At 38.5% G+C, this 13,166-nt stretch overlaps 1 protein-coding gene across 2 annotated transcripts in view; it reads left to right on the forward strand.

Annotated features, from left to right (window-relative positions):
* The window catches only part of LOC108709092 (myosin regulatory light chain 2B, cardiac muscle isoform), an 84,571-nt gene that overhangs the window by 30,434 nt on the left and 40,971 nt on the right, over positions 1-13,166 (forward strand). Inside the window, exon 1 of one of the 2 annotated variants that reach the window (XM_041583652.1) lies at positions 4,588-4,673. The exons of the other annotated variant lie outside the window; for it this stretch is intronic. Within the exon in view, the coding sequence (XP_041439586.1) occupies positions 4,635-4,673 (39 nt within the window). The 5' untranslated portion in view covers positions 4,588-4,634. Of the gene's footprint in view, positions 1-4,587; positions 4,674-13,166 lie in introns of those variants that run through there. 2 annotated transcript variants of the gene reach the window in all.

Below are 13,166 nucleotides of genomic sequence, written 5' to 3' on the forward strand. Positions count from 1 at the left end.
CAGTTGTTCATCCAGTTTATTTTTCGCCTGCATGGCTTCCCGGCCGAGATCGTTTCTGACAGAGGGTCCCAATTCACTGCAAAATTCTGGCGTTCCCTGTGCAAAGATCTGGGTATTAATCTTCAGTTCTCCTCATCTTATCATCCCCAGACGAATGGAGCGGCTGAACGAGTGAACCAAGCCTTGGAACAGTTCTTGAGAAACCATGTTTCCCTTTGTCAAGATGATTGGTCTGATCTTCTCCCGTGGGCGGAATTTGCTCATAACAATGCCTGCCACACTTCCACTGGAAGGTCCCCATTTATGTCGGTGTATGGTCAACATCCTCAAGCCTTCCCACAAGACTTTGTGTTGTCCGATGTTCCGGCCGCTGATGACCATGCAGCCCACATGTCTGCTATTTGGGCGGCAACCAAGTCCAACCTGGAGAAGAGTGCTCTGGTTCATAAGACATTTGCAGATCGTAGACGTAGACCCTCTCCTCCCTACAAGGTCGGTGATAAAGTCTGGTTGTCTTCCAGGAACATTCGGTTGAAGGTACCATCTCCTAAGTTGGGTCCGAGGTTCGTAGGTCCTTTTTCCATCCTGGAGGTGATCAATCCTGTGGCTGTCAGACTTCAGCTTCCCCCTGAGATGCGAATTCCCAACGTGTTTCATGTCTCCTTGGTGAAACCCGCTACCTCCAACCGCTTTTCTGTTGCCCAGCCTCCTCCTCCTACTATCTCTGTGGATGGTCAACAAGAATATGAAGTGGAGAAGATCCTTGACTCCAGAATCTCCAGGGGATCTCTTCAGTACCTCATCAAGTGGAAAGGCTTTGGCCCTGAAGAATGTTCCTGGGAGGGACGCTCTGATGTCCATGCTCCTCGTCTGGTGAGGGAGTTCCACTCCAAATTTCCCCAGAAGCCAAGTCCTGGTGGTCCGGAGGCCCCCCGTGAGGGGGGGGGGGTACTGTCGCGATCGCCGCCCGGAGTAGGTCCAGGAGCTCCGGGCGGCGCGTCCTCTCCTGCCGGCGTCGCTCCCAAAATGGCGGCGCCCATGGCCGCCACGTGGGTAAGCGGCGCCGGCGCGATGACGTCAATGCGCCGACGTCGGTGCAAGGACGTCAATGACGTCAATGGCGCCAAATTCAAATAAAAACTCCATCTAGACGCCAGAATGGCGCCCAAGAATAGGATTACTTCCCTAAAGTGTATCCTGGGTTTCCTGTGTGCCTTATTGCCTAATCTTGTTCCTGACCTGTTTCCTGACCCTTTGCCTGGACTTTGTTGATATCTACCTGCCTGTGAACTCTTGCCTGGATCCTGACTATTCTTTGATTAACCCTTTGGACACCGCGACCTTGTTCCCTCAAGAGGGCTTCCTCCTTGATCCTGACTACCTCCCTGGAGGGAGCTCCCGGCTCCCTGACAATAACCCCCCTAGTGATTTTTTCCTTTTTATGTATTAGCTGAGGTGCTTGAACGTGAAGCCATGGCATTGGGACTTCCTAGTGGCATTTACCAGTCAGCCACCAACTTCATCAGTTTCATTGGATAGGAACCATTGAAGTAGATTAAAATAAGATTGATTCGAGTGTTTTATTGGTTTAAAAAAAACAAAGCCTATGAGCTGCTAGATACATCATTTGTGGTATAGGACTTCCACCCCTGTCCACCGAACCAACTGTTTGCTGAATGGTTCATCACTGGAGCAATGCTATTGTGACCATGCTCCCACTTTTAATTTGATGGAATATTCATTAGTATTTTAACCAGATTCATTTTCATATCACAACATTTTTCTTTTTATATTTTTTGAACAAAAACGGTCTAGAAAAAATGTTAATCATCTTCCTGTTGTTGTAACTTGTTTGCCAAGTCCCATGCATTTGTGTTTCAGAGAAAATCGCTCCTGTATATTCAGATGGAAAATACTAGTTTAAAAAAACACTGGGGAATTTATCTACAGTGCCGAGTTAATGGGCAAAAATTGAGCTACAAAATTACTCTTAATGATAATATTGCAATGAATCGCTGCAGTTACATCTAAAATGCACTTAATGGGACGGCTGGGAAGATTGAAAATTTTGTAACAACCCAAAAATTATCATATCTATCAGTCTCCCAGGGGATAAAGATCATATATTTATTTGAATATGGAAGAGGCTTACTGTAAAAGAAAGACTTTAAGAAATGGAATTTTAATATACAATTTAAATAAAATTGAGGTATCATACCGATCAATCATTTTACATGACAACAAATTTATTTCCATTTTTTAATATTAGAGGGTTTTTCAAGAAGTATTTGTGAGGAAAGTAGAATTGACAGCATACTGTACATATCTGAAATACTAATTATAGGTTTGCAATTAGTAATACTGTCCATAGATTTTTTATTGGATTATTATGAATTTGCTGAACTCCTGTGTGAGTTAGCACTACATACAAAGAGGAGGTTTTGAGCAATGCACATTCCATGGCCCCTGTTTAATTAGTAATTTAATATCTATGCAATTCTTTATATCTTTAAAACCAGCGAGAAACAAAAAAATCAGAATTATTCAGAAGCCCATTGACTTTAATGCATTTGGACAAAATAGTCACGCTTATAAAATTTGTCGCTCACGTCAAAATTATTTTGACGCCCATTGACTTCACTCCCATTGAATTTGCAATTTTTTTACAACACAGATTCACCCATCACTAATTGTGAGTTTATTCGTAGTAGAAAAAAACTCGCAAATTAGATTTTTTATAAACAAGCCCGATAAATTTAATTAACCCTCAATATTCGACCCTCGAAGTAAAATCCTTTGACTTCGAATATCGAAGGATTTACCGCAAATGCTTTGAGCGAACGATCGAAGGAAAAACCGTTCGATCGAACGATTAAATCCTTCTAATCGAACGTTTCGAAGGATTTTAATCCATCGATCGAAGGATTTTCCTTCGATCAAAAAAAGCTTAGAAAGCTTATGGGGACCTTCCCCATAGGCTAATATTGGTGCTTGGTAGGTTTTAGGTGACAAAGTAGGTGGTCAAAGTTTTTTTTAAAGAGACAGTACTTCGACTATCGAATGGTCGAACAGTCGAACGATTTTTAGTTCGAATCGTTCGATTCGAAGTTGAAGTCGTAGTCGAAGGTCGAAGTAGCCAATTCAATGGTTGAAGTAGCCAAAAAAATACTTTGAAATTCGAAGTATTTTTCATTCTGATCCTTCACTCGAGCTAAGTATATGTGCCCCTAAGTATTCATTTTGGGGGTATAGTTTTCCTTTAACTTTAATTGGAGAGAGATTGTCACAGCCAAAACATTGACCTCACAGGCTTAATCCTCCTCACTTGAGAGGAGAGTGCCCAGATCAACACTTATGATCCTATGATCCTAAGTAACAAAAATAAATAAATAAATAAATCAAAAAGGACAGGAATCTTGCACATCAACTATGATGCTATTGGAGAACATATGAATGATTTAGGGGCTATTTTGACCAATAACAATGTTGTAACAATGTTGTCCCCAGACAGTGTTTTTGTTCTCCTGGAACAAGTCCTGATGTGAAATTGTGGAAATATTACTGCCTTACAAGATAAATAGCAGGCTCACATATTGTATAGCTTCCTTGATGTTTTTAACAGTTTATGACATCAATTTGGACTGCTATTTATGAACTGGGATATATTACGATAGGGTTCTAAAATACAATTTATTAATTACCGGAAGAAATTGTGTATGTAATGATGAATTGGTCTATGTAATATACAACTGATTCAGTGTAACACTCTGATATGAGTCCTAAAACGGATTGTTTTAAACCCAGGTTAGAAAGTTGAAGAAATTTGACCAGGGATTATAAAGGCAAGCCTGGAGGACACAATAATAAAAAGGGAAAATATGTTTTCAAAGGCACTTTTCTATACTGCGTAGGGCTGTCAATGTTATAATGCTTTCCCCTTCAACAATACCTTCATCTTGTAACAAAAGGTTTCTTTTTCATTGTGTTTCAATTAGCCTGACCTCTAACTGTTGTGCACTAGGAAGACATTGGTAGCTATTTTTATACGTTCTCGAGGAAACCCATTTAGCCTTTCATTTGTAATCATAGAACTTGTCAGCAAAGGGCTAATAGATCTTACCTACAGTAAGTTCTATCCTATAGCTCTTAAAATAGTTTTCCAAGTATATATCATGACTTTTTATCAGGTGTCCTGTAACTGTATCCCAAAAAGCATTATAAAGGTCCATCCTTAATGGAATAACTTGCAGTACTTTAATACCTTCACTCTGAAAGTGCCAAGGCTACATTCAAATGAAATGTTTAGGCCTTCAAATTTATATACCCATGAATGTCGCATCACGATGCTGGTATTCAAAAAGATCATCATAAGAACATCCATTAAATCACATAAGGCCTTTGAATGGTTGCCTGAATTCCATACAAGACTTGCAATCCAGCAGGACTGCTGTTAAAAGAGCTTCCTACAACCAAGTAAAATTTCTCTGAAAACAATGGGCAGCACAAACAGATGCCTGGGATAATTCTCAGATACTATTACTAAACTTTTCCAGGCTTACATGTTTTGTCTAAAATTGGAACAATCATGCTTTGCTCTTGCCTGACACTATAAAAGTCAGGTGCCATTGTTTCAGATGGATTGGCACTTGGCTCAAGGCAAAAGCATCACAATGGTAGGATTTTATGCTTCTTATGTATTTTATTTTTTTCTTTGCTTGATGGATGAACAACTATAGAAAAAGACTTGCACTGACTCTGAGATGATTATTGGAATAATGGCACACACACTTGATAATATTGTTGTTATATAGATATTTGCGCTGATGAACGCTGATTACATTTTAATGGAACATCTACGTATTCTATATAAACACTGCCCATGCTGTGTCATGGAACACATTGACGCCAGTTTTGTATAATATTTATTATTCACAATTATTTCATCTTTATAAATCAGTATTTTAAATGTAATATCCAAATGAAGAGGAATGACTTTATGACAAATTGATTGTTAGGGTTTACTCACTTGCAGTTTACAAAATGAAGCGTCCTATGGGGTTAAGCCGGGCCCCTTCATTTATATATATGCAAAGTTATTTTGGATACATTGGTTATACAGGTATGGGTCCTGTTATCCAGAATGCTTGGACCCTGGGGTTTTCTGGATAAAGGATCTTTCTGTAATTTGGATCTTCACACCATTAGGGGGTTATTTACTAAACTCCAAATGCCAAAAACCTGAAAAATTCATGTTTTTTTTGTATTAAATCTGAATTTTTCGTGAATAAAAAATCACAAATTTTTCTAAATTTATTATACCCCGTTGATGGAAAAAGTCAGAATCCGAAAATCCGCCATCTCAGACCTGCTGAAGTTGCATATAAGTCAATGGGAAAAGTCAAAAATAATTTTTGATCTGTGCTGCGTTTCGTTCAATAATCCGAAGTTTTCAGGGTTTTCGGGTGAATATTCCAAAAAATTAGTAAAATTCGTATTTTTCACGATTTTTTTGGATTTTTTCCTGCAAACAGAATTTTTGGGAAAATGAATCCATAAATAAGTCGAAAAAAACCCGTGCGGATTTGGTCGAAGTTGTATTTCAGAAAATATTGAGATAAATTCAGACTTTGATAAATAACCCCCTTAGTCTACTAGAAAATCAGTATACATTAAATAAACCAAATAAGCTATTTTTGCTTCCAAAAAGGATTAATTACATCCGAATTAGGATCATGTACAAGGTACTGTTTTATTATTACAGAAAAAAAAGAAAATAATTTTTAGAAAAATTTGAATTATTTGGATAAAAGGGAGTCGGAAATGGCCTTTCCATAATTCGGAGCTTTCCAGATAACAGGTCTCATACCTGTATGCTGTTAAGAATTTTTGTTCAGTGCTGATATGGATAAAGTCAAACCGCAAACAGAGATCTGTTGATCTAAAGGTTTCTTCATGTTACTTTTAATTCAGTTGAGCTGTAGAATGCACTGTTCTTATTAACAGGATATTTTTAGTGATGGGCGAATTTGCGCCGTTTCGCCGCACAATTCGCGAATTTCGGGAAATGGCGTAAAATTTGCGAAACAGCGCCGGCGTCTCGTTTTTGACGCTGGTGCCCGTTTTTGACGCCGGCGCCCTTTTTGAATTTTTTCGCAAATTTTCGCGGGCGTTTCGCGAATTCGCGCCTGGCGAATAAATTCGCCCATCACTAGATATTTTAAAAGCTGTGAATATGAATTAAAATGTACTTTTACTTAAAATATCAACAAACCAAGCCCAAATTTGACAAGTTTTGACACTACTATCGTATTAACAAATTTAATCCATAACTGAGGGGCCGATTTATCAATGGTCAAATTTCGAGGATTAATAAACCCTCAAATTCGACCCTTGAAGTTAAATCCTTCGAATTCGAATATTGTATTCAAAGGATTTAGCGCAAATCCTTCGATCAAAGGATTTTTAGTGATCGATCGAAGGATTTGTCTTCAATCAAAAAAATGTAAGAAAAGTGCTGGGGAAGGTCCCCATAGGCTAACATTGTAACTCGGTACGTTTAAACTGCCGAAGTATGTAGTCAAAGTTTTTTTTAAAGAGACAGTACTTCGACTCTTGAATGGTCGAATCGTTCGAAACGAAGTCGAAGGTCTTAGTAGCCTATTCGATGGTCGAAGTACCCAAAAAAATTATTCGAAGTTGTTTTCATTCGAATCCTTCAATCGAGCTTAGTAAATGTGCCCCTGAGTGTCTCTTATTTCTATTTAAGTGGCTAAATAGTATCAAAACATTAGCCTATGTATCACAACATTAGCCCCTTTGTGGAACAAATCTGTCCTGTTTCCCTGAAAGATTTGTGAAGCAGTGAAAGTTGAAAAAACACATTGATGGGCATTTTTCAACTGAGACTTTTTTCGTGTTGACTTTTTCCTCCCAAAATACATTGTAGTCTATGGACTTTGCCAGGGGAGACTTTTCCCCTGGCAACTTGTTTTTCATGGCATCTTTTTCAGCACAGAATAAGTTAGTCTATGGGCAGTTTTTCACAAAATACAATGGGGTCTGTGGCTGTTTTGTTACTACACTTTATCATGGCGAAAATATTGTGGTGGTTTTGCAAAACTATTTCACCAATGGCGAATGTTTTTGATTGGATAAAGGCAATGTGTGATGTAATCCTGCAAAAGCTGCAGTTTGTAATTGCTTACATGGATATGTTGCACAATTCAATCAAAATCTTCAAGTATTTGTAACTCTGCCTTGGATCGGTGCTTTCTGTAAATCCAAGTAAATATTGTATTCCATTTTCTGTGGCATTTGTTTTTCAGAATTTATGTATTTAATAACATTTTAAATGTTCTTTTCTATTTTATTTGAAAATTTTGCATGGGCAGGAAAGAGTGCTGGAATGACATCTATTATTTATCTCACTCTCTCTCTCTAGCTATCTATTTCTCATCTATCTGTCTGTCTATCTATCTATCTATCTATCTATCTATCTATCTATCTATCTATCATCTATCTATCTATCTATCTATCTATCTATCTATCTGTCTGTCAGTCTGTCTGTCTGTTTGTCTATCTACCTATCATCTATTATTTATCTTTCTCTCTCTCTCTGTAGCTATCTTTTTCGCATCTACCTGTCTGTCTGTCTATCTGTCTATCTGTCTGTCTGTCTGTCCGTCTTTCCGTCTGCCTGCCTGTCTGTCTATCTACTCTATCTATCTATCTATCTATCTATCTATCTATCTATCTATCTATCTATCTATCTGTCTGTCTGTCTGTCTGTCTGTCTGTCTGTCTGTCTGTCTGTCTGTCTATCATCTATCTATCTATCTATCTATCTATCTATCTATCTATCTATCTATCTATCTATCTATCTATCTATCTATCTATCTATCTATCTATCTATCTATCATCGCATCTACCTGTCTATCTGTCTATCTGTCTGTCTGTCTGTCTGTCTTTCCGTCTTTCCGTCTGCCTGTCTATCTATCTATCTATCTATCTATCTGTCTGTCTGTCTGTCTGTCTGTCTGTCTGTCTGTCTGTCTGTCTATCATCTATCTATCTATCTATCTATCTATCTATCTATCTAATGTGTCATTCTCTATTATTAATTCTCTTATTATTAATTATTTGGCCTGAATAATACACTGTGGTTAAAGCTTGCCATCAACATGTATTGTCATCCTGCAGGAAATGCATGGTGTTGCACCTTCCTAGCACTTCCTATAAAGTAAAGTTTACAGCCAAAGACCAGATTTAAACTATAAAGTATATTTGTTATTTGTGATTGTGCAGTGCCTAGTACCAGTGAATTCCTACTATTCTAGGCATAAATACATTATTTTCTACTGCTATATTTTAGATATATATTGAATATTGCAGTGAGAGTAACATTTGCTGAAAGTTATTTTTTGGGGGGTGGTTAGTATTAATAAGACTCTTAACCCGATTGACAATGACTATCTCATTTACACATAGGATGGAGTAATTTGTCCCTAGCCTTCCTTATACTGTAGTGCCAGTGATCTTCTTGTGCATTGATTACAGGGGACATAAATCATCTAAAACAGTGTTGTTTCACCCAAGTAAAATTAATAAGGTTTCAAGCACAAGTCTGTGATCCACCAGCCCATAGATACAAATTCAAAAATTCTAAAATCCAAAAGTGTTTGATCAAATAGGAGACCAGCTAATGCAAGAGGATCATACTTTCCCTTCTTTATTTATAATAATTACCAAAGACAAAAAAAGGAGTATAGTGTACCTATTGGCATTGCACAGTAGATCACAAAATGACTGAAATTTTATCGGGATGATTTTCAGTGGACAAAACTATGCATTTTATTTACAGAGGTGCGTATGTCCCTTTAATTAATGTTTGTAAATGATTATTCCCTATGCTTTGATGACACAAAAAAGGTTGGTCTATCAATTCTAATTATTATTGCATTTATTGCAAACCCCCCCCCCCCGGTTATTACACCGCAGTTAATAATTCTGCAATTGCACCATTTTGAATGCAATATTCTGCTATTAGAATTTATTCTGGAAGAAGGGAAACAGCCGAGTCCCTAGCAGATATGACATTTAATATTGGGCAGCCGTTAAGAATGTTTAATGTAGTGTGGAAGAAAATGCCGTGGTGTAAGATGCGAGAGACAGTTTGGAGGAAATTAGGTCACACTTACTAATTACTGATGTTCTGCCCAGCAAGCAGAAAAAAGTCTATCTTTGCATAAAGAAATGAAGCCACTTTATTTAGTTTTAGAACAGTTCTGCATTAAATTACTTTTTGTTGCTGAAGTTAATATGGTGCAATAAAACAAGAGGCATCTTGATCACTGCTATAAACAGTCATGATCACCCTATGTTTATCACCCGAAATCGATAATGATGCATTTTTAGGTGAGAATGGTGGTTCAAGAACCTTTCACAGAGCTTCAAATTGTGGTCAGTATTCTGTGGCCATCCCACAGTGCTTTAGGCTTATGTCACACACTGGGGGGCAAGATTGCACCTTTACTGCTCATACATGGAGCACTACTTATGGGGGGAATGACTGTGTATCTGGGGTGAGGTGCACAGTGCAGTATCAGGGGATGCAGTCCAAACCTACCCTTACTGTGTGCCATAGGGCAGCCTTTGAAAAGACACACACACATGAATACATAAAAGCTGTGGCTGTCCAGGCAAATACAACACTGCATGGGTTCAACAGCACCCATGCAGTGTTGTATTTGCCTGGACAACCACAGATCTTCCAAGCCCAAGAACATCCTATGGCACGTGTGTTCCTTTTTTAGTTGGAAACGTGCATGTTAGAATGTATAAAAAAGGTGCCTGATCAGCAACATAAAAATAACAACCAAAATAAGTTTCCTTTGGAAAAAAAAAACAAACTCCTGAAACGACTTGTGAATGCTTGTGCTTTGCTTGGAGGTAGAATGCTCTCTGACCAGCCAAGTTCTTCAGTAAGCTACAGTGTAAAAATATACCTGTGGAGTAACTTTATGCTTTCAAAGCCTCTGACATATTCCGTGCCATATTATTCTGGGAATTATTAAGCCTTGCAATTACTTTGTATGTGTTCAAATATTGTTTTTGCTTTGGGAGTTCTTTTAAAAATTAGTATAGAATAGTATAACAGATGGTATTGTACGTGTTTATGGAGTCCCAGTGCAGTTTGGCTTAACACTTCTTTTTTCTCCAGACTTAAAGGGAATGTCAAACCAAAAAAAAAAACATTTTTTTCCTAATAAATGGAGACATAATTCTAAGCTTTGCAATATACATTACAATTTTTCCTATGGGTTTCAAGTTATTTGTTTATGTAAAGCTATTGAAAGCAGTGTTTCTATTCTCTGCCTCACATTTATACAATGTAAGACAAAGCAGCTGATTAACAGACCTGGGGAGCTAAGACTTTTGCAACATATAAATACATATAACTTTTAAAGTGCTGACATTTTAAAATAAATGTACAGTGTATATTGAAATGTATATTGAAAAATGTCTATTTTGGGGTTGACTTGCCCTTTAAATTGGGTGCTTCACCTTTTACTTAAAGGATTCTTTCATGATATGGTATAGATTTTATTTCTAAATTATACTGTTTATATTACAAATAATTCACTCTGCTGTATAAAATTGTATTCCTGAACCAACAAGTCTAGTTTTTTTAGCTGTAATATTGGTGTGTAGGCAGACATCTCAGGTCATTGCGCCTGATCCTATGCTTTTAGCACTTCAGGATTGAACTGCTTTCAGATTATGATATTGTTTCTTCTACTCAATGTAACTGGAGGAGTCACAATGGGACTTGAATTTTTACTACTGAGTGCAATTCTGATATCTATCAGGGAGCTCTTAAGTCAGGGAGCTGTAATTTGGATACCTTCCCATTGTTCTGATCAAGGTCTGCTGTGGGGAAAGGAGAGGAGGGTGTTGATATCACTCAACTTGCAGTGCAGCAGTAAAGAGTGACTGACATTTATCAGAGCACAATTCATATGACTGAGGGCACCTGGGAAACTGACATGGCTTGCATCATGTCAGATTTCAAAAAACGATATATAAAAAATCAGTTTGGTCTTATAAAAACCTGATTTCACTGCAGAATTCTGCTGGAGCAGTACTATTTACTAATGCTTTTTGAAAAAAAACAAAAAAAACAAAACAAAAACAGGTTTTCCCATGACAGGATGTATATAGGATGAATATATCCAATTTTAAATGATTTAGCTTTTTGTTCTACAGATCTCCAGTGTATCATTTGAACCGCAATCTGGTTGTTGGGGTCCAGTTTATCCGAACAACTAGGCAGTGGTTTAAATGAGAGACTGGAAGATAAATAGGATAGGGCTTGAATAGAAAAATAAGTAATGATCAACAATACATTTCTGACTGCTGAAGTCAGTGACCCCTATCTGACAGCTGGAAAGAGGTGATAGAAGAAGAAGACAAATGATTAAAAAATAATTTACAAAATTAAAAATGAAGTTGACTTGAAGATGAACCACCCCTTTAATCCGTTCTGAAAAGGTCTATGTAGAAGCCACACTGCTGTTATTATGTTGCAAGATGGCAGCTTTTATGTGAATGGTATGCATTTATGTTATGCAACACTAAACTATACAGCTGATGGTCACCATGTTTTAGAGATGCTGCTTGCTAACAGTGTGGGTGAAAGGACAGAGCAAGGCTTGATGGGAGCACAGTGTCAAGCACCAAACCTGGTGTTATATCCCTTTCAAATAAAATGGTATTTAAACACTGTTGCTCAACTCCACTTTACTACGTTGTTGCTCAATTCCCAGAAGTATCAAGGGCCAAAGCATGCTGGAAGCAATATTCCAGAATCATCAGGGTTATATTCTGAAAGGAGAAGGAAATGTCAAATTGATGGGGATTACCAAATTCTAGAGCAGTCCTCAAAGATTGTAATGACTTATCTGGTAACTCGGACGGTGATCCTGTTAGCAGAAAACTGCTCCAGTACTTGCAGGCCATCTTCTTCCTTCCTTCTTTCTTTGTGTGGGTGTGTATGAGCAATAGAGTTAAGAGCTGGAATTTAACTGGAAATTTTTACTGCCAGGGCCGATATTATGCATAGGGCGCCCCTAGGCCGGGACCACTCATCGCCCCCACCTCACCCATCATATGGATGCACATGCATACAGAAGTCTCATCGCGTCTACAGCATGCGGATTGGTGTGCAGGAGATTTAAAAATCTATCAAATCTCCTGTATATCCCCAGTCTTACCGAACCCTGGGAAACATAATCCGTGCCTGTTTACTGCACATACGCTTGCTGCTGGATTTTAGAAAAAGAAGGAAAGAAGGGAGGAAGAGAATTACTTGCTTGCAAGAACCCCAGGCTGGATCCGTTTTCTTATAACAAGAGCACCCTAACATTTGGCACCCCCCATTGATTGAACCGTTCCTTACATAGTAAAGGTGGCCATACACGGAGAGATCCGCTCGTTTGGCGATGTCGCCAAATGAGCGGATCTCTCCCTGATATGCCCACCTTGAGGTGGGCAATATCGGGCTGATCCGATCGTGGGCCCTAGGGCCGAACTATCGGATTCTACGGTGGCTTTATGGGCGGATCACGGGACCGCATCAATAAACAGATGCGGCCGAGATCCGAAGGGATTTTTAGTCCCATCCGATCGAGATCTGGCCGACTTTCGGCCAGATCTCGATCGGGGAAGCCCATCGGGGGGCCCCATACACCGGCCAATAAGCTGCCGACTCGGTCTATCGGCAGCTTTTATCGGCCCGTGTATGGCCACCTTTAGTTAGTTTGAAAAAAGACACACGTCCATCAAGTTCAACCTTTTAAATTTTTTTAACCTGCCTAACTGCAAAAAACCCCATCTGAAGTCTCTCCAATTTGCCTCAGAGGGGGAAAAAATTCCTTCCTGACTCCAAAATGGCAATCGGACTAGTCCCTGGATCAACTTGTATCTTCAGACTAGTCCCTGGATCAACTTGTTCTTCTCCCTTAATGCACTATTCCTCTAAAAATCCTTTCTCCAGCTCTCACTTTAGAGAACCTGAGAGCCCAGTTGGCTCCCCTTTAAACCTATAATAATATGCAGATCAACAACCTACCAACATACATCTAGAAGTGTTTTTTTTTAAATATAAT

This window comes from Xenopus laevis, chromosome 2S (genome assembly GCF_017654675.1).
Source record: "Xenopus laevis strain J_2021 chromosome 2S, Xenopus_laevis_v10.1, whole genome shotgun sequence".
In the NCBI taxonomy this organism is placed as follows: Eukaryota; Metazoa; Chordata; class Amphibia; order Anura; family Pipidae; genus Xenopus; species Xenopus laevis.